At 37.0% G+C, this 22277-nt stretch overlaps 1 protein-coding gene across 1 annotated transcript; it reads right to left on the bottom strand.

Annotated features, from left to right (window-relative positions):
• Positions 1–577: 577 nt before the first annotated feature.
• Positions 578–19492, bottom strand: LOC133195836 (uncharacterized). The gene is made up of 8 exons (XM_061331790.1): positions 19112–19492; positions 16845–17002; positions 16677–16769; positions 11868–13274; positions 10669–10834; positions 10410–10539; positions 5515–5727; positions 578–960 (listed from the first exon to the last, which is right to left on the bottom strand). The coding sequence occupies exons 1-8, from the start codon at positions 19474–19476 to the stop codon at positions 820–822; spliced, it is 2673 nt and encodes an 890-aa protein (XP_061187774.1). The 5' UTR covers positions 19477–19492; the 3' UTR covers positions 578–819.
• Positions 19493–22277: the final 2785 nt, after the last annotated feature.

Raw genomic sequence — 22277 nt, 5'->3', positions numbered from 1 at the left:
CTCGTCATAAAAGGGGTATACAAAAAATTGAATCCATACTTAGGAATGTTGACAAAAATTCTGATTTAGTTGTACCCTGCTACTCAGACCACTCTTGAAACAATTTTTCCCATGTAAAACTTTAATCACCTACCGTGGCCTCATCCTTACTCCAAGTCATGATTTGAACAAACTTGAATTTCAACTGAGGATGCTGCATTTCACTACAACTGATCACAACAGCTGTTCTTCAAATTAAATTTTTTAAAGATGTTTTCCTATTTACTCCACGGTTAAACTAGATGTACTTTGATGTCCTTTTGAGGACCCATCCTGCCCCCAGGGGCCTTGATTAGAACAAATTTGAACCTACACTACCTGAAGATGTTTGCATAGTATGACTAATCATGGCCCTGCTGTTCTTCAGATTTCTAAAGCTTTTTTACCTTTACATTCCCAGCAATCTCATAAAAATTTTGATCTTCTACTGTGGCCAAATCCTACCCTGAAAAGATGCCCATACACACAAGGGAAATTTTGAATTAGCAATACAAACTTGAATGAGAAAGTAAACACATGAATTCATAGCTTACACGGATATTTATTCATATTGAAGTTTTCTATATATCTTTGCTGAAGTTCTTTTAATGCAGACCAAACAATGACAAAAAGATGTAAAACAATTTCATAACTATTCAAGCTAATTCATATTCCAGACTTTCTTTAAAATGCTTTTTCACGGTATTCCATTGTCCTTGTAAAACTCATGTGTTTTTAAATAATTTCTGATTGATCCATATGTTCTGAGTAATTGAGATTATCATGCTATATCCTTTTCTTTTAGATTCCGTACATTTCCCTCATGTTGTTCCTGCAGGCCTGGAGGACTTGCTGTACCGTACACTGCTGGAAGAAGGCCACTCTCTCTGCTACAGTGATGGCCATACCGGGGTGGGACAATGCCATCTCCTCTTTTGGAATCTTTAAAGAAAAAAACAAGTGTCAGAATTGCTACAAAATAATGTCTCTCTCATTACTGGTTTGAACTTGAAACTAGAACGTCCAAAATAAAGAAATACGCATTTTCCCCCATATTTGGCCACATTATATTTAACTAAAGGTTCAGTGGCCTAACTTAAATGTGTGACACACATATCCAAGATGCATCAGCTGAAAAATGTTGAATGATTCTAGGCCTTGTGGTATTCAAGTTATAATTAAAATCTAAAACAAAAATGACTAAGTCCACAAAAATTTAAAAATAAGGTCCATGGGCCCCAATGCTCACCAGAGTAACTTTAGCCCTATTGTTTTCCAGTAGACTTTTAAAAGAGATTTTTTATATTACAATGAAAAACAAGAGGCCCATGGGCCACAGCACTTACCTGAGTAACTTTGGCCTTGCTGTTTTTCTCCTGATTTCTCCCCCCTCCCTGTAGTACTTATTGTGGCCCCGCCCTACCCCTAGGGGTCATGATTTGAACAATTAGAATCTACACTACCCCAGGATGCTTCCACATAAGTTTCAGCTTTTCTGGCCCAGTGGTTCTTGAGAAGAAATTTTTTTTAAAGACTTTTTCTGCATATTTCAATGAAAACTTGGATTCCCTATTGTGGCCCGCCCTACCCCCCGGGAACATGATTTGAACAATTTAGAATCTACACTACCCCAGAATGCTTCCATATAAGTTTCAGCTTTTCTGGCCAAGTGGTTCTTGAGAAGGAGATTTTTAAAGATTTTTACTACATATTTCAATGTAAAACTTGGATTCCCTATTGTGGCCCTGCCCTACCCCCGGGGGTCATGATTTGAACAATTTAGAATCTACACTACCCCAGGATGCTTCCACATAAGTTTCAGCTTTTCTGGTCCAGTGGTTCTTGAGAAGAAGATTTTAAAAGATTTTTCCTATATATTTCAATGTAAAACTTGGATTTCCTATTGTGGCCCTGCCCTACCCCCGGGGGTCATGATTTGAACAATTTAGAATCTACACTACCCCAGGATGCTTCCACATAAGTTTCAGCTTTTCTGGTCCAGTGGTTCTTGAGAAGAAGATTTTAACAGATTTTTCCTATATATATTTCAATGTAAAACTTGGATTCCCTATTGTGGCCTCGCCCTACCCCCGGGGGTCATGATTTAAACAATTTAGAATCTACACTACCCCAGGATGCTTCCACATAAGTTTCAGCTTTTCTGGCCCAGTGGTTCTTGAGAAGAAGATTTTTAAAGATTTTTCCTATATATTTCAATGTAAAACTTGGATTTCCTATTGTTGCCCCGCCCTACCCCCGGGGGTCATGATTTGAACAATTTAGAATCTACACTACCCCAGGATGCTTCCACATAAGTTTCAGCTTTTCTGGCCCAGTGGTTCTTGAGAAGAAGATTTTAAAAGATTTTTACTACATATTTCAATGTAAAACTTGGATTCCCTACTGTGGCCCCGCCCTACCCCTGGGGGTCATGATTTGAACAATTTAGAATCTACACTATCCCAGGATGCTTCCACATAAGTTTCAGCTTTTCTGGCCAGTGGTTCTTGAGAAGAAGATTTTTAAAGATTTTTCCTATATATTTCTATGTAAAACATTGATTCCACATTGTGGCCCTGCCCTACCCCTGGGGGTCATGATTTGAACAATTTAGAATCTACACTACCTCAGGATGCTTCCATATAAGTTTCAGCTTTACTGGCCCTGTGGTTCTTGAGAAGAAGATTTTTTAATGACCCCACCCTATTTTTGTCTTCTCTTGATTATCTCCCCTTGTGAGGGGACTTGGCCCTTCATTTTAACAATTTAAATTTCCCTTCACCCAAGGATGCTTTGTACCAAGTTTGGTTAAAATTGGCCCAGTGGTTCTTGAGAAGAAGTCAAAAATGTGAAAAGTTTACAGACGGACGGACAGACAGACGGACGGACGGACGACGGACAAAATGTGATCAGAAAAGCTCACTTGAGCCTTTGGCTCAGGTGAGCTAACAAGAGGTCAATGGGCCACATCACCTACCTGAGCACTGTGGCTGAGAAAAAAGCAAAAATCAATTCAGCATTGAAGAGCTAAAAGTGGTCCTGACCTCCCCCTAATAGGGGAAAGGGGGTATGATTTGAACAAACTTAAATCTACACTAACTAAGGATGCTTAAATATTTTTTTGACTTACTGTGGCTTTTTTCCTATCAGTTTGAACTTTCATTGTGGTCCCACCCTACCCCCGGGGGTCATGATTTGAACAAATCTGAATCTTTGAACAAATCTGAATCTACACTACCTGAGTATGATTCCATATAAACATGACCAATCATGGCTATGCTGTTCTTGAGAAGATATTTCTTATATATTCCTTTATAAAACTTTGATCGTCCATTGTGGCCCCACCCTACCCCCAGGGGTCATATTTTGAACAAACTTGAATACACTACCTGAAGATGATTCCATGTGAGTTTCTTCTTACCTGGCCCAGTGGTTATTGAGAATATTTTTAAAAGATGCTTTTAATTTTTCACTAATTTGTAATTATCTCCCCTTGGAAGAGAGCATGGCCCTTCATTTGAACAAACTTGAATCCTCTTCACCCAAGGATACTTTGTGACAAGTTTGGTTGAAAATGGCCCAGTGGTTCTTGAGAAGAAGTCGAAATCTGAAAAGTTTACAGACAGACAGATGGATGCTGGACAAAATGTGATCAGAAAGGCTCACTTAAGCCTTCGGCTCAGGTGAGCTAAAAATTAGAACCTACATTAGTCGGAAAGCTTTCACTTAATTTTCATCTTTATTGGCCCAGTGGTTTGAAAGATTTTAAAAGATTTCCCCCTATATATTTCAATGTAAAACTTTGGTCCCCTATTGTAATCCCACCCCAGGGGCTTTGCTTTGAATAATTCTTAGAATCTATATTACCTCATGAAGATTTCATACAATTTTTAATTTTTCTAGGCCAGTGGTTCTTTAGAAGATGAATTTCATTTATCTAAAGATCCTTTGTGCCAATACTTTTGTTAAAACTGGTCCAGTGCTTCTTAAGAAGTCAAAAATGTGAAAAATTTACTGAAGGATGGACATGCTGGTTCCAATGTACCCACCTAAACTTTGCTGGGGGGAAGGGGAGGTGTAATCTGGGAAAAGGATGGGCTTGGAATACTTTCATTTTGTTTTTGTACTCCATAACAAGTCCCTGGGGTGGGGTAGGGGGTTTATAGATACAAATATCTGTCTAAAAGTTTGTCCAAATACAGAATTACCAGGTATATATCATGTTGTACTTTGCTTGTATACCAAGTATTTTTAAATGTGACCAAATCTCACAAAACACACAATTTTTTTTCAAGTCCCCAAGCCAATGCCATTCATCACAATCAAACAGCAAAAAATAGAAGTTTCTTGACGTGATTTATCTGTGTGTATCCAAGTTTTATTGAAATCACACAAAACCTCTAGAACAGTAGTGTTTTGAAACACCAAGACAGACCGATGGTTGAAAGATACTAAGCTCTTCAGGTCTTTGACCAGTAAAGCTTAAAACTGATTTGCACTTGTGGCCTCTAACTGATCCAAGCCCATATTTTGAACACTTAAGTATCAGAATGCATAGCTGTTTACTCATATTGCCATAATGAACAAATTATTTCTAAGTGAGAAATGTTTCTCCCTCTTATAAACACCGTTTTCCCTATGGTGACCATGCAATCATGGAGACTGTAATTTGAACAAAATTACATTGTAATGTACATGTCAACCACATGAGAAGGTGTAAATTGCTCTCTGAAATTTTAAAGAAATATTTCTATGGAATCTGGATAGGGCCTTGTAGTTCACTATTGCATTATCGAGGTTTGGGTCAATAGTCCAATGACAATGAAGCAATGATGATGAAGCGATGGTGCAATAGTGCATTGATGATAATGTGATGGTGCAACGTGATGAAGATGATATGATGGCAGTGATAGCACGATGACACGTTGGTGCGATAGCTATGACAGGATGGTGTGATGATGATGAAGCAATGTTCACTATCAGTTCATCATGCTATGGCACCATTGTCATCACATTGTCATGTCATTGTCATCACGCCATTGCTTCATCATCATCCCTTTAGTTGATGCTTGGTGGTGCGATATTGAGCTTTGTTGAACATTGATCCATATTCCATATATTTCCTATATATATTTGCTAAATATTTTCATTCCTTTTCATGGCCATACAAGAGGTCTGATGGTTTCAAAGAAAACCTCCATGTCTTACTTATTGCCCCAGGCTCTGCCACCCATGATCATGTGCTGTACGTAATTTAAAGGAAACTATATGTACATTTAGATTCTATCCATACCATAACAATTTGAAATTTTTAAGAGCTCTGTAAACTGAAGCTTTATTTGTAAAATGATATTTTTGAGAGATCTATCTTTATATATATTTATCTTTTACAAAAATTCACATTGATCCAATACAACCCCCTCTCCCTTCTCCCCTCTTTCATCTCCCCAGGATGTGGTTGTGCAATAAAAATCAGAAAAGATTACAATGAATTACTTTTCTAGGCAAGAAATATGGTGCATCTGTCTCTAATAGCAGTTTGTTGAGTGGAATATAGCGGGCAACATTGTGGGTCTGGACACACTGTCTGTAGGTCACCATTGGGGTCAGGCCTATAAACAGTCTAGGAAAGGCTTCAATCCATCGGGTAGCTCCTGTGTAGTCCCCAGTAAAACAGTGACAGTGGATTTTATAATTCTTAGGTACCATCTGGAAAAGACAGTCAAAACTAGAAAACTGATCAGTGAGCATGCCCCCAACTAGGGGATTAAAATACAGGAAGAACAATGTGAAACAAGTACTGTATTATGACACTGAAATATGTTCCTAAAAAAGAAAGGCCTTTTCATAACAATGTTCAATTGAGTCGCTCATTAGAAAGATTTTAAGAAAAGATTTTTTTTCTCCTTTCTATCCTGTGAAAAACTTTATCTAAATGTCAAATTGAAAGCCACAGCAAGGAACTTCTTCTTTTCATGTGGAAATTTTTTAATAAACTCTGCTTCATATGAATACAAAAACTGGTCTGCTAGTAATGGGGCACATATAGTACCCATGGAAATTCCAACAAACTATTGAAAGTCTTGGTCTCCAAAAACTACATAGATATTGTCAATCAGAAACTCAAGGATCTTTTAATATCAACTTCTGAGTACTTGTGTGTAGAATCAGTGTGTTTAACAAGAAGTCTGTGAGCCAATGCTCACTAGTAATACCCCCGCTCTGATGTGAGTACACACTCTAAGCATGGATAAACAGGAAGTTGACATCAGATTCATATAAAAATAAATTCCACCATATGGCATGCCTAAACAAAGAGTGTGTTAAAATTTCAAGCATCTGCGATGAGTAGTTGCTGAGAAAACTGCGATGAAAATTTGCTATGTATGGTACAGACAAATGCACGGATAAACAGGAAGTTGACCACAGATTCATACAAAAATGAATCCCACCATATGACATGCCTAAACAAAGAGTGTGTTAAAATTTCAAGCATCTGTGATGAGTAGTTGCTGAGAAAACTGTGACGAAAATTTGTGATGTATGGTACGGACAAACGCATGGATGAACAGGAAGTTTACCATGGATTCGTACAAAAATGAATCCCACCATATGGCATGCAAGGTTCTCCATCATTTCAGATTTAACTGTGGTGCAAGTGCTAATATTCGCGGTCAATTTGCGACTGAATTTGCGAAGGAACCACGAAATAAATTGAAAAACACACTGCCCCTATGAATCAATAGTTTAATACACAAATTAATTAATGACATTAATTAGTTGGAAAAATGATTGCTAAATTCAATAATAAAAACAATTAATCAATAAAAATAGCGTTAAACAAAAATTAGGATGTTTCCGAAATACATGTATACTTTGACAAAAGAACCCCCCCTCCAACGCATACGTACTTATAAATAAACAAATATTAGCTTATAGAATCTGAAAATACATGTAATAGTACCAGTAATTATAACTTTCTAGCATTTAACCCTAATTTAAAAATAATATTGTTTACCTGCCGTGTTCATTAAAGGACAGACGAAATTCTGGTAGGTCACCAGTCATATTTACATTTAGTCTATATATTTGCAATTGTTAATCTGAAGTATCTTAAAACTTGTGAATTAAAAAAAAGAGTTTAGGGTCATCAAATTATATTTTGGTGGATGTATTCATTATTTGTTAATTTTCAACATTACATAAATATATGAATATTTACGATCGATACACGTACGATTTTTTACTCACAGTGCCAATGCAATTTTAGAAACTTACATGTAGTTATCTGTAAAATCTGTAAAACAATTAAAGCAATGAATTAATTGGTATTTTAAAGTTCAGTTGTAATTATCATGAAGTGTGAAAAAATGGCTTGTCACTTTTCATTCATGTGTCTAGCGAGGTCTGGAAGATAATTAATTGTAAAAGCCAAACAGTGGATCCTAATGAGAGCACATTAACAATTTAGCATTAGAAACTGAAACACGCCTTTAAGGTACATAATTAAGAGGTTTATTTGATTAATAAATTTATATATTATCTTACTGACGACTACAATCTTACTGTGGCGCTAATATTTTAATATTTTAACTGTGGCGGAACTGTGGCGCTGATTTTTTAACTGTGGCGCTGGAGAATTTAACTGCGCCACGTTAAACGGCCCATGGAGAACCCTGGGCATGCCTAAACAAAGAGTGTGTTAAAATTTCAAGCATCTGCGATGAGTAGTTGCTGAGAAAACTGTGACAAAAATTTGTTATGTATGGTATGGACAGACGCAAGGATAAACAGGAAGTTGACCACAGATTTGTACAAAAATAAATCCCACCATATGGCATGCCTAAACAAAGAGTGTGTTAAAATTTCAAGCACCTGCAATGAGTAGTTGCAGAGAAAACTGCGATGAAAAATTTGTTACGGACAGACAGACACACAAGGGTAAAACAGTATATTCCCCTCTCCTTCGGAGCGGGGGTATAATAAATCCCACCATATGGCATGCCTAAACAAAGAGTGTGTTAAAATTTCAAGCATCTGTGATGAGTAGTAGCTGAGAAAACTGTGACAAAAAGAGCAAGAGCCACTTAGGGCCTTTTTTGGCCCTGTGAATTTCTGAAAATTCAAAACTGTATAGTTTTAGTCAACAAGGCAATGAATAATACTTGAGCTCTTGGTGAATGAATATCTACTGAAAATGACGTAATTTTCTTTCTAGTCAATGCATTATGACGTCATGAATTGCGTCATTATTCACTTATCCTGAATATTTCTTCAAAAATAGCCAAATTATGCTGCCATTTTTCAATATTTCATATACAGCACAACCTCCGATCCAAAATGTGTAAATATGTTGTAAAAGAACTGTTAATGAAGATTATAAAACATATTTTAATTTTTGGATCGAGGGGTGTGCTCATATTTTAATTCTTTGCTGAAGGTTCTCAAAAACACCTGTTTTCTGCGAAATTCAATAACATTGCAATTTCACACAACCTGTTTTTCAATGCCTGGACTCTTCAAAGGAAATTCTGTTGTATAAACTGAAAGCACTAAGTGTCTACTTTATAAGAATGTTGAAAATGGTACACGGGGTATTAGTCAATAAATTGGTATATCTACAGGGCCATTTTATGCATAAAGTGAACCTTACTCTTTGTTATGTGTGGTACCGACAGACGCACGGATAAACAAGAAGTTGACATCGGATTCGTACAAAAATAAATCCCACCATATGGCATGCCTAAACAAAGAGTGTGTTAAAATTTCAAGCATCTACGATGAGTAGTTGCTGAGAAAACTGTGACGAAAATTTGTTTTGTATGGTACGGACAGACGCAAGGATAAACAGGAAGTTGACATCGGATTCCTACAAAAATAATTCCCCCCATATGGCATGCCTAAACAAAGAGTGTGTTAAAATTTCAAGCACCTGCAATGAGTAGTAGCTGAGAAAACTGCAATGAAAAATTTGTTACGGACAGACAGACACACACAGACAGACACAAAAGGGTTAAACAGTATACCCCCCCTCTCCTTTGGAGGGGGGGTATTATAAAAAAAAAACAAAATGAGTTTGTGGATGACCAGTGACAAGATGTTTTCAAACAACAAAAATATTGTTTCTATTTCTTGGTTTTGTTCCTGCTGGCCCTGATAATGATCTTGTTCTATAGGAAGCCATTTCATAATGATTCAAACTTCAATCTGTCAAAATAACTCCCCGATTATTTTAACACCTGTACTGATAACTTACCAGTACATAGTCTACTGTACATAGCCACCTGCATTGTTTACATGAAATTAAAAGTGCAAACTAATTTACAAACCAAATCTGGAAATAAAGAATTTTCCAGTGACCGTTGTTTGGTAAAAATCAGGTGAAAAGCATGACCTGCTGTGTTATGAAAAATAAGCAGGTTTAATACGGGTGGAAAACTGGGTGTAACCTGACAAAATCTGGTGAGTTGGCTTCTATGATTTAGTGCAAACTACTTCCACAATATACTGAAAAAGGTATTTCAGCAACTGGCAAATTTAGCAATTTTATCCTAAAAATAATCATTGTTAGCATAATTAACTTTTAGCAATTTAAGGGATAATTCTATTCATACTTGGATAATCCATGGGATTGAATAATTAGTGACTTCTATTTTTAGCATTGCCAAGACCATCGCTAATAATGTCAAAATTAGATAATCGCTAAAAATTCATTGTATGGTAAACTACTTTTGCTCTTGAAGGTAGGACTGAAAGCTGCTAAACATGGAGTCTTAAATTGTATTTGGACGGAAAATGCTGGTTGCCTGTCATGTTAGACAGGGAGTCACTGAATTCATTTAAAATATAATGCAAAATTCTTCAGAGGAAATTTTGTGGTCACAGAAAGTCACTTAATACAGAGAATCTCTATGGAAGGCTTGACTGAATGACCATTCATGTTATGACGATGGCCCTACTGTTCTTGAAAAGATTTATAAAGATTTTTTCTACATGTCAAAGTGTGAAAAGTTTAGAGACAACACACAATACATGACAGACAGATGGGCCTGGACACTCTTTGATCAGAAAAGCTCACTCATGTTAGGTCTTTTTAGCTACACAAACTTAGAAGCTTTTTAGTGGGCTTTTTAGTAGGTCCACATTTATACAGAGATAAAATGTTAATTTAAATAATTGGACATCAAGACAAGCCAGTTTTTGAGCAATTTTCATACAGGAAGTGTGCAATGTACAGTGTACATGTGACATTATTCTACAAAAAAATCACTCCAATGCAAGCAAGCATTTAGAGAACTGAAACTGACAGACAGATTCTCACTGATGATAAGAATTCACAGTACACTCTACAATTCACTAGTTATTAAACCAATACTGACACCAACACTGACCTCCTTTAGAATCTGGAGACAGTCTTCTTCAGCATCCCTGCAGTGAATGACAAGTGGTTTCTCCATCTCTAGAGCCAGCTGTATCTGTCTCCGGAACACAATCTTCTGTACATCCATATGTTGTTTAAATCTGCAACAAATATCATCTTTGAAAAACAGTGTCTACAGACAGACAGGCAGCCAAACAAATAGAAGTAGTAATTCCTGCATACCCTCTCTTCCAACTTATTTTGTGTAGAGTCAGAAAAGCTGCACTCACGTTCCTGAGTAATCCAGTCCTATTTCTCCTAGAGCCACTACTTTACGGTGTTGTAGACAGGTTTTCAATCCATTATAACTCTGTAGAGAGAAGTCAGTAGCACTCTTTGGATGGCAGCCAAATGCCAGCCACACATCTTCTTCGTATGACACATCCTTCCACAGCCCTGAAATCATTCAAGTCAATGTATAGCACCTCAAATAGACATGTTCCCACTTTGAATGAACATGGGTACAAGTTGTTTTGTACATTCTAGTTTTAAAAAAAAACAATCTTAACTTTGAAACAAGAGGCCCATGGGCCACAATGCTCACCTGAGTTACTTTGGCCCTGCTGTTCTTCAGCAGACCCCCCCCACCCCCACCCCCCGTAATACTTATTGCTGCCCCGCACTAACCCCGGGGGTCATGATTTTAAAAATTTAGAATCTTAACTACCCAAGGATGCTTCCACATAAGTTTCAGCTTTTTTGGCCCAGTGGTTTATATATTTCAATGTAAAACTGTGATTCTCTATTGTGGCCACGCCCTACCACTGGGGGCCATGATTTGAACAATTTAGAATCTACACTACCCAAGGATGCTTCCACATTAAGTTTCAGCTTTTCTGGCCCAGTGGTTCTTGAGAAGAAGAATTTCAAAGATTTTATATAAGCCTATATATTTCAATGTAAAACTTTGATTCCTTATTGTGGCCCCGCCCTATCCCGGAGGCCATGATTTGAACAATTTAGAATCTACACTACCCCAGGATGCTTCCACATAAGTTTCAGCTTTTCTGGCCCAGTGGTTCTTGAGAAGATTTTTTAATGACCCCACCCTATTTTTGTCTTTTCTTGATTATCTCCCCTTGTAAGGGGGGCTGGCCCTTCATTTTAAAAATTTTAACTCCCCTTCACCCAAGGATGCTCTGTACCAACTCTGGTTAAAATTGGCTCAGTGGTTCTTGAGAAGAAGTTGAAAATGTGAAAAGTTTACAGACGGATGGACAGACAGACAGACAGACAGATGGACGGAAGATGGACAACAGATGATCAGAAAAGCTAACTTGAGCTTTCAGCTCAGGTGAGCTAAAAATATCTACCTATTGTAAATATTGAGTTCTTGTACATGCATAGAATGCCCAGATGAATCTTACATTTTATATGGATTAACCAAGATCCAGCAATACATGAAAATAAACAAAAGAAAACAACTTACCATCTGCTTTAAAGGTAAAAGGGTTACAGAAGACAGCTACACAACCTGCAAAGTTGTCTGGGAATGTCTCCTCATTAACTGCCTTAAAACGACTCCATGAACCACAGAACCTCTGACGACTGAACAAGAAGTCAATATGACAGTGGGAGTCAAAGTAAGGCTCACCATAACTGTTACAAGTTCTCTTAAAGTTCTCCTTCCAGTTGTATGACAATGCACTGGTCTTTGGTGAATAGCTGAGTCTAGAATGTTGATAGAAGCGTAATCGATGAGGTAACAAACTAGCACCAGTAATGCTATTGGAGTCTCCTGAGAGACTAGACATCTCCTGTGTGTTTGACACTTCCATGCTGGTGTAGTATTCTGTGTGCCTATTTTCTGGGGCACTTGCAGATCTGAAGTGTCTTTTTAAGGTTGATTTCTCCTCCTCATTTGCTTCATACTCCTGTCTCCCCATCAAAGGAGAATTAGCAGAACTTCCACAGCTTGCCCAGAAAGGCTGCCATTTTGCTGTTGATGGTTTTGACACACTGGGAACATCAATGACTTTCTTCTGAATACTGGAGTATTGTTCAGACATAGAAGAAAATGATACCAATGAAGATGCTCCATTAGGTGGTCGTGGTAATTTGTCTATAGAAACCTTCTGCCCACTGTAAGACATTGTTTCTGATGTCTTTGTCTGTACAATGTCATTTAATTTTACAGAAACAGATGGCCTGGGTGACTTCTTCCCATCTTTACATCTCGGAGAGGTACGTGAAGTTGGTGTGCCTATAACGGTTCTTGAAAACTTCTTTCCTAAAATTTTTGGACTCTTAGACTTTGAAGAGACCACAGATTTTGGCATGATTTGAGAGTTCCGTTCAGGAGAATAAACATTTTGTTCTTCTTTGTAATTTATTATTCCTTCATGTGTTTTCCTTCCATAATGCTTGCTTTCAAAACTTTCCGTCAATCTTTGTACATCTAAAGCACAGTCGAGACTCCTTGTTGTAACGCTCCTCATGTCTATTGGCCCAATAAAACCAGAAGTGGAGGGTGCTAGTTTACTGTTGTCACTCTTCTTTTTAGCTGGTCCTCTCTCTTCACTGTTTTTCTTCCTCTTCACACCAGCATGGCCAGTGGAGACAACTACGTCTGGCACTGATTCTGTCTGCTCTCCATCTGATGACTCGCTGCTCTCTGAGGAAACATAATCCACAAGGTTCTTCTTAAGGACTAAAACATGCTGTTGACTGGCAACAAAGAACTCCTTGATTGTCCTCAGAGCATCAATAGAACTTGGGGCACTGCTGCTGTTGTTGTTGGAGTCTGTCTGTGTTGAGGGGAGATAACTCTTACTGATGTCACGCTTACCAGATACTGTCATAGCAGAGACACTAGGAGTTAGTCCTGTTGTTGACTCTGTTTTGAATTTTAAAACAAAAGATTTGAATTACCTGGTAATAGTAATAATGTTGTATACACATGATAAAGCAGAAGAGACATCAACAAGCATGTGGTATTGATTTTTTTATACAATTGAATGTATTCCTTTACACCACGTACTGTTAAGGAACATGTGATGCCTGGGCAAACATTTAGGATATAACTAAGAGTGTTCCAAAGAATGCATGTAATGCTTGCTATACCATCATTAAAGACAGTAATAAAGCTAAAGCGTGGTTCTTTTTTGCATACTAGCATTATAGTTCATACAAAGAAAACATCATAGCAAAAAAAACAAGAGGCCCATGGGCCACATCGCTCACCTGAGTAACTTTGGCCATGCTGTTCTTTACCAGATTTCCCCCCTTTTAATATACCTATTGTGGCCTCGCCCTACCCCCGGGGGTCATGATTTGAGCAATTTAGAATCTACACTACCTCAGGATGCTTCCAAATATTTCTCAGCTTTATTGGTCCTGTGGTTCTTAAAAAGAAGATTTTTAAAGATTTTTCTTATATATTTCAATGTAAAACTTGGATTCCCTATTGTGGCCCCGCCCTACCCCCGGGGGTCATGATTTGAACAGTTTATAATCTACACTACCCCAGGATGCTTCCATATAGTTTCAGCTTTTCTGGCCCAGTGGTTCTTGAGAAGAAGATTTTTAAGATTTTTCCTATATATTTCAATGTAAAACTTGGATTCCCTACTGTGGCCCCGCCCTACCCCCGGGGGTCATGATTTGAACAGTTTATAATCTACACTACCCCAGGATGCTTCAATATAAGTTTCAGTATTTCTGGCCCAGTGGTTCTTGAGAAGAAGATTTTTCCTTTATATTTCATGTAAAACTTAGATTCCCTATTGTGGCCCCGCCCTACCCCCGGGGGTCATAATTTGAACAATTTAGATTCTACACTACCCCAGGATGCTTCAATATAAGTTTCAGCTTTTCTGGCCCAGTGGTTCTTGAGAAGAAGATTTTTAAAGATTTTTCTTATAAATTTCAATGTAAAACTTGGATTCCCTATTGTGGCCCCGCCCTACCCCCGGCGGTCATGATTTGAACAGTTTATAATCTACACTACCCCAGGATGCTTCCATATAGTTTCAGCTTTTCTGGCCCAGTGGTTCTTGAGAAGAAGATTTTTAAAGATTTTTCCTATATATTTCAATGTAAAACTTGGATTCCCTATTGTGGCCCCGCCCTACCCCCGGGGGTCATGATTTGAACAATTTAGAATCTACACTACCCCAGGATGCTTCCAAATAAGTTTCAGTATTTTTGGCCCAGTGGTTCTTGAGAAGAAGATTTTTTAAGATTTTTCCTTTATATTTCAATGTAAAACTTGGATTCCCTATTGTGGCCCCGCCCTACCCCCGGGGGTCATGATTTGAACAATTTAGATTCTACACTACCCCAGGATGCTTCAATATAAGTTTCAGCTTTTCTGGCCCAGTGGTTCTCGAGAAGAAGATTTTTAAAGATTTTTCCTATATATTTCAATGTACAACTTAGATTCCCTATTGTGGCCCCGCCCTACCCCGGGGGGTCATGATTTGAACAATTTAGAATCTACACTACCCCAGGATGCTTCCATATAAGTTTCAGCTTTTCTGGCCCAGTGGTTCTTGAGAAGAAGATTTTTCCTTTATATTTCAATGTAAAACTTGGATTCCCTATTGTGGCCCCGCCCTACCCCCTGGGGTCATGATTTGAACAATTTAGATTCTACACTACCCCAGGATGCTTCAATATAAGTTTCAGCTTTTCTGGCCCATTGGTTCTCGAGAAGAAGATTTTTAAAGATTTTTCCTATATATTTCAATGTAAAACTTGGATTCCCTATTGTGGCCCCGCCCTACCCCCGGGGGTCATGATTTGAACAATTTATAATCTACACTACCCCAGGATGCTTCCATATAAGTTTCAGCTTTTCTGGCCCTGTGGTTCTTGAGAAGAAGATTTTTAAAGATTTTTCTTATGTATTTCAATGTAAAACTTGGATTCCCTATTGTGGCCCCGCCCTACCCCCGGAGGTCATGATTTTAACAATTTAGAATCTACACTATCCCAGGATGCTTCCACATAAGTTTCAGCTTTTCTGGCCCAGTGGTTCTTGAGAAGAAGATTTTTTAATGACCCCACCCTATTTTTGTCTTTTCTTGATTATCTCCCCTTGTAAGGGGACTTGGCCCTTTATTTTAACAATTTACACTCCCCTTCACCCAAGGATACTTTGTACCAAGTTTGGTTAAAATTGGCCCAGTGGTTCTTGAGAAGAAGTTTAAAATGTGAAAAGTTTACAGAGGGACGGACAGACGGATGGACGACGGACAACAGGTGATCAAAAAAGCTCACTTGAGTTTTCAGCTCAGGTGAGCTAAAAAAACAGATAGCAAAACTCTGATATATAATACTTATAAAAGTTACAATCAAATACATATTCAAGTTAAAATGAATACATATATTTAAATAGAATTGAAATAATTATTTATTCATATATGTGTTTCATTCATAAATAGATGGTTTTCCATCGAGGTGATTTAAGAAAGAGTTCTTTCCCCATGGCCGCCATATTGTAGGTCAACATCCCCAGATCCCTTCATAATTCAACCAAGTTCAATTTATTATACTGACACTGAGGTGAAGAATAACACTGTTTTTCTTATGAATATACATTTGTTAAAGATTCTTTTAATTCATAATTTCCATATTGTAAATATTTTTCCCATATATTTTTGGCATGCATGTTAAATTTGGTTGCTCAGAAAGGAAAATTCACTACTTTGACCTAGCTACAAGATGACGGCCAAGGGGAATAACTCCAAGGCAAAATATGTCATAGGAAAACTATCTATTCCAGTATTCTACTTTACTGCAATTGTCAGTCCACATTTTTGTGGAACTATGAGCCCAATGAATTCAGTACACAGATTCTGATTTAATTGGATTAAATTTGATAAAGTTTTATCTTTTCTGGTTCAGTGGTCCTTGAGAGGATTTTTAAATAACACCTCCCCAATATTTGCATTTTCTTGACCATCTCCCCTTGGAAGGGGGCATGGCCCATAATTTTGAATATATTTGATCTCCTTCACTCCTTGTGCTAAGTTTGGCTGACATTGGGTTTAGAGATGAAAATGTCAAAAAGTTAACAGTGACAATGGGCAAATTTTGTTCAGACTTTGAGACTTAATTGAAACCTTTTTTATTTTTTGTTAACATTTAAGGAATTAGTATGTCCTGATTTTTTTTCTACACTTGTACCAAGTTTATTAAAATCAAATCAAAACAGTTGGAAAAAGTAGCATTTTGGAAGATTAATTATACCCATATTCATGCAAGTTAATAAATCATTTAATCATTGTCTTACTCGTGTGATGGTTCCCAGGAGTCTTGTTCTGATCTACTTTGTCTGGATAACTTACTAGGATACTTTTTGGTGACAAGATCCCCACCTCATCTGCTGCAGAGAAAGAACAAAATAAATGTGCATCAATTTAATTTACCGTAATCGTACATCAGTTAATTATTGTCTTACCAGTGTGCTCTTCCTTATAAGTCTGGTACTGGTCTATTTGGTCTGGAGAACTCACTACAATTCTTTTTGGTGATGAAATCACCACCTTATCTGCTGCAGAGGATGACGAGATGACCGTGCGCCTATTTCCTCCACCATAACCAGATACTAAGCTGTTCCTGCAATAAGTTGTCATGTTTTGGGTCTAAAAAATTAATATTTAGTTTCTATGGCCACAAATTTCAGTTAATGAAGTAGGCAGTGTTTTTGAAGTTGTAGTTTGAGTTACATCTCTTTTTTTACATTAACATTTTATATACATGTAGCATGAAACTGAATTTCATTTGTTGTACATTTATTTTACATCAACACACTCACTATGAAGTGTAAACAATGTTTTTTCAATACGTGTTTATAAAAGATCGTGCATAAAATATTTTATGAAAATTTAACTGTAAAGATTGAAAAGAGAAAATTATTTCCTTTTTTAATATGTTGATGAAATAGGCCGCTGATTAAAAGTGTCACCCTAAAGTTGTTTAATCCAATTCATCACTATTTCTAAAGTTATTCAAGATTAAAATATCACAGGATCATACCATACTCGACAAGAAACACATGGGTCACAACACTCAATGAGTCACCTGAGTCCTACTCTTCAGATGAAAGTTTTTTAAAATGACTTTTCTCACTCTTTTTCTACCATGAAAAATTTTGGCCCATACACTGACCAAAACCTAGACCAAAGAGGTCTTGATATGATTTAGTGTGGAACTAATATTCTTTTTGTTTTTCTTTTTATATTTCAGCCCCATTAAATATCTTGCAAAAGGCTCTAATTGGTGACTAATTTAGTCGCAATGGTGCCTAAATTTTTGATTGGTGCCTAAAACTTCTCTGTATGTCGCCAAGTTGGCAATCATTTTAAATTGACATGGCAATTAATTGTCAAATTTGGGAACTTCTGAAGATGAAAAAAGAAGTTTAAAAGTTAGCATAGGACACGTGTTGTGTTTCTTTGTAACCCTGTTTTTTTCATTCATGCATGTTTGAACATAATTTTGCGTCACACAGAGCTCGTGTAGACAGATAAAACAATAGCAGCCCAGGTAATTGTTGGCTCCAGAAAATTGACAATTGTGAAACACAGTAAATTGGACAGGTGATATGGTTAACTGTTTGTCAACTAAATTCTCACTCATTAGAGATATCGTCTACACGAGTGTTAAGTCGTAATTGTACGGATGAGCATAAAAAGTAAATCGTGTAAACAATCCTTGCTTTTAACATAGTTTTCAAAAATCTTTCATTAGATTTATGTTTATCAAAAAGAAATGATCAATTAAAACTTTTTGAATACAAGAGTTTTACCATCATTCTGGTTTGCGGAAATGTACGATCCTCTCCCATTCTGGCTGGTAGGAGAGAGCTATACTGTGGCTTGAGACTATTGAGTTTTACATGCATGCATGCTTAAGTTAAAACATCTTGGCATTTAACTGGCATATTTTTAGTAACCATGGCAACACCGTTCATCGAAATCAAAAACCTTATGTACCTTAGTGTAGTCTACTTCTGTGCCAAGTTATATTGAAATCAGACCAAAACTGTAGGAGTAGCATTTTGAAATATTGTTTACAGACAGACAAACAAACAACGGACACCTTACTTTTGCATAAACTCTTCTGGTCTCTGACCAGTAGAGCTAAAAATATAGGTACATTTATTCACTGATGTAAACCTGTAATGTCATCTGGGACTTATATAATGGTATATGGATCTCTAATGTCTGTAGATGTGAAATTTCTTTTTTTGAATAAATAGAACAAATTAAAATCTATTTTGTGATTCTGTGCTTCTTTGATTTGACTCAACCCATCAACCAAGCAGCTGTGAAAAGTGATGGAAATGCTTAATCCTGATGGAAATGTTCAATTCAATGAAGAGCCAAAAGAATCATGTTATTGAAATGAGTCGTAAATAGGATTTGTACTATACTGGGGTGCTTACCTTTTATTATGAATGATGATGGCTGAGCAATACTCAAGATCTTTTAAAAAAAAATTTTTCTATCGAGTGAAATTTTAATTAATTCATATAATAAAGTTAAACAAGCTTGTGAAATCTGATTTTGGCTAGTAATTGTTCTCCACTAGTTAAACTGAGCTGGTACTAAAAAAAAAGGTTTTTCACAGTCACACTGAATTTGAGAAATGGTGACAAAAGTTTATGATCGAACAATATTTGAAAGATGCAAGTAGATATTTTACAATATTTGTGATACATACCATCCTGGATATAAGAGAGATGCAGACATGCTTTGAACTGTTGAATGAAGACTAGCAGACTCCTGGACATTGGAATTCTGATCCATTGATATTACTTGACGAGTGTCTCCACCTTGCTGACTGACATCTGTGTATGACTCCTCGGGGGACCAGTACTGGATCTTCACTTCCTTGTTCTTCAATGCCTTAGCAGTGACCTCTAGCTGTACATTGCGCGACTCTGGATATATGGATCGTCTATATGGTGTTTTCTGGGGTCCCTCCGACTTACTGAGATTGTCACCGATTCCTGGCCTTCTGGGAGATCCAGACGCAGGTCGACTTCCAACAGAATGTCCAGTTAAAGAAAATTCATATTCTGACATTGTCTATTCTTGTAGCAGGTCTAGAGGATTGTAAAGAAAATAGAGTTAAAAAAAATGATAAACATTCACATCGTGTGGGCAAAGTCCTGAATAGAAGGAAACCAAAATTTCATGCAATTTCATTCATTCATTCATGGTGTCAAAATCATCAGAGAAATGTAAGTCTGTGGACAGTAAAGTATGCTTCTCAGAGAATAAATTAAAAAAAGATCAAGAATTTTTTTTTTTCGTCTGTGCACAAGTTACCTTTTCATGGCCTAAGAGTTCAAAACTTTGCAGAAAGCTGGGGTTTTATCTGAATTAAAACTAGCCTATGTACATTGCATATATTTGGAATATTTTAACCTGGATAACTTCTAGGACATCATTTGCACTAGGCCTAGTGCATATGAGAATTTGTGAAACTTTTCTCAAGTAAGTTGTTTCTTGACTTGGTTTACAAATCGTGTGCTACTGCCCCTGTGCTCAGACTGATGATTTTTTTGAACAAAAACAGGGATTTTTTTAGGGTGTCTCTGGGGCCGAAATTCGGCCCCATTCCCAATGCTGAAAAGTGCATGTTTTTCCCAAAATCATACCTAAAAATTCCCAATATGAAAAAAAGTATTAAGTTGTAAATTATTAAAATAAAATAATGACAAAAAAAAAGGTGTTTATGTTCTCTATGTGTGATGTACAAGCCATCCGAGGACTTCTGAGTAGTTATTCGGAATACTACAGATGTTTGCATGCATACTTTTTAAAGCGGGATCGATGTTTTAAAATTAATGTCAGGATCGTTATCTAAAAAATAAACGTGCATCACGTCAGTCTCTCCAGTTTGCCTAGGACAGTAATTTTCAGGCTGGGTTGAATCGCTCTTATTCTTATAAATTGGTCAAACAATACCGATTAACCACTCATATGGAACAAACCCACTATCAAATGTTATTTTAAAGAACTTCTTACATAAAGGTAAAAAAGATGACAATGTATAAATATGTTCATTTACAATGTTATCATACCCTGCGGCTTTGCCATTTTTAAGCTTCTGAACTTCAACAGCCGCTATTATTTCATATCACTAAAGCTGGTTTAAGCCAGCATCATACTATAAAAAATTAGAAAAATGATTAAATATTTGACTTTTGCTTGTTTTTTCCTATTTATTTGTATGAAGATATTATTCCCAATTTCAACCAAATATCGCTATTTTCCCCAATCTTGACGGCCCCGGCCCCTGGAATCAAAGGGTAAAAAAATCCCTGAAAAATGTCTCTGCGTATTGACTCGACACAACGTGTTTCCTAGCTCTGTCATTGTACAATAAGTCTTGCATGACAGAGTCAGGAATACAAGAAGGATGGATTATTCTTTAAACCGCATGGCCAGAGTGCTATTTCACAGATATGGTCAAGACTTAGTGTGTTTTGCTTCATTGATCTGTTGATGATCATGAGCAATTTCTATAATTAAAAAAATCAAATCAAATTTATATTGTATGCTAAATGTGCTTCGTATTCACTCAACTTCAATCGTTCCTCCGTGATGAACTAAGGCAGGAAGACTTCCAATCTACTGGCGAACAATGAGATTCTCAGACTCACTCACGCAATAGCCGCAACCAACTGCTTCTCCTAAATGGCGAACTTTTTACCTCCGTCCGTTGAAGAGTTCTTCAAAACTTGAAAGGCGCGAAAGTTGTTAAGCACATGTGGCATTAATTTTTCAAATATAAGGTAGTTATCACAAACGGGTAGCACAATCTTTCCCAAAATAATATGTTGACGGTGCGACCGTTAGGGCGAGCGCAGATACCTTTCAGTTTTAATTTAGATCGGGCTCATCAAACCGCATGTGACATTTGATACGTCTAGACTCTGACGTCATATGTATGTTGCATTACCAAAACGGAGTCTGGTCAGTGCTAATTTTAATCAAGAACGTTATTCTAGTATTTATCTGCTATATATCCATTAAATCAAGGTGATTTTATTTTTTGTTGAATTTTTGTTGCTACCGCGAGAACGTAATTTGCGACGAGATGCAATTCGCTTAAGCATTATGGGACCACAGGTAACTGCGGAAAAAAATTCATTTGGATCAATGTGCAGAGTCCGAATTTTCTCTTCGCCCAGGCGTTGTTTTAAGAGCTCGCAGTGACGAGCGGCGCTTTGCGCCGCTCGCTGCGCTCGCTAATATGTTAGACGGTTCGACCGTTGGTGAGGGCGGAGCCATCAATTAAAGTGAACATTTCTACATTTTATTGTTTAATGAAAGATCAGTGTTAAAATCAAATTGTAATTAGTGTCAGAAAATAATAACAAAGTAAATTTAATTAAAGGTATTTGGTTTTATAAATCGAAAACTTTACTAAGATATTTCATCATGAATTGCCTACCTAGAGTACTCAAAATCAAATAGATTAATGGGGAAAGAGCGTGCACTGGACCAGTCAAGGATTCAACCTACCCAGGCCCAAGAACATTTAAATGTTTTAAAACTCTTTCACCTATACGTATCTGTCCAACAATTAATGCGTGAACTCGCATGAGCATCATTTCTTTATCATTCACGACTTAATTTAAAAACCCCAATCCAGAAACATCAAGTCATTTAATTCTCATCTTTTACTTCCAATGCATGGTCATGACTTCAAATATAAATAACATGAATAAAGACAATATTGTCAGGGACTACATCGGAAGTCAAACATGGGACCCAAACTACAGATGATCTAACTCCTGGGTTATCAGGACACTTATCTGACCAACACTAGGGCTGTGTATCGTGAGGGCTAAAAGTATCAGTATTTTCCTAAT

This window comes from Saccostrea echinata, unplaced genomic scaffold (assembly GCF_033153115.1).
Source record: "Saccostrea echinata isolate AGI-Se365-2 ecotype Australia unplaced genomic scaffold, CSIRO_AGI_Sech_v1 ptg000029l, whole genome shotgun sequence".
Classification (NCBI taxonomy): Eukaryota; Metazoa; Mollusca; class Bivalvia; order Ostreida; family Ostreidae; genus Saccostrea; species Saccostrea echinata.
This window is presented reverse-complemented; position numbering and strand designations above follow the sequence as displayed.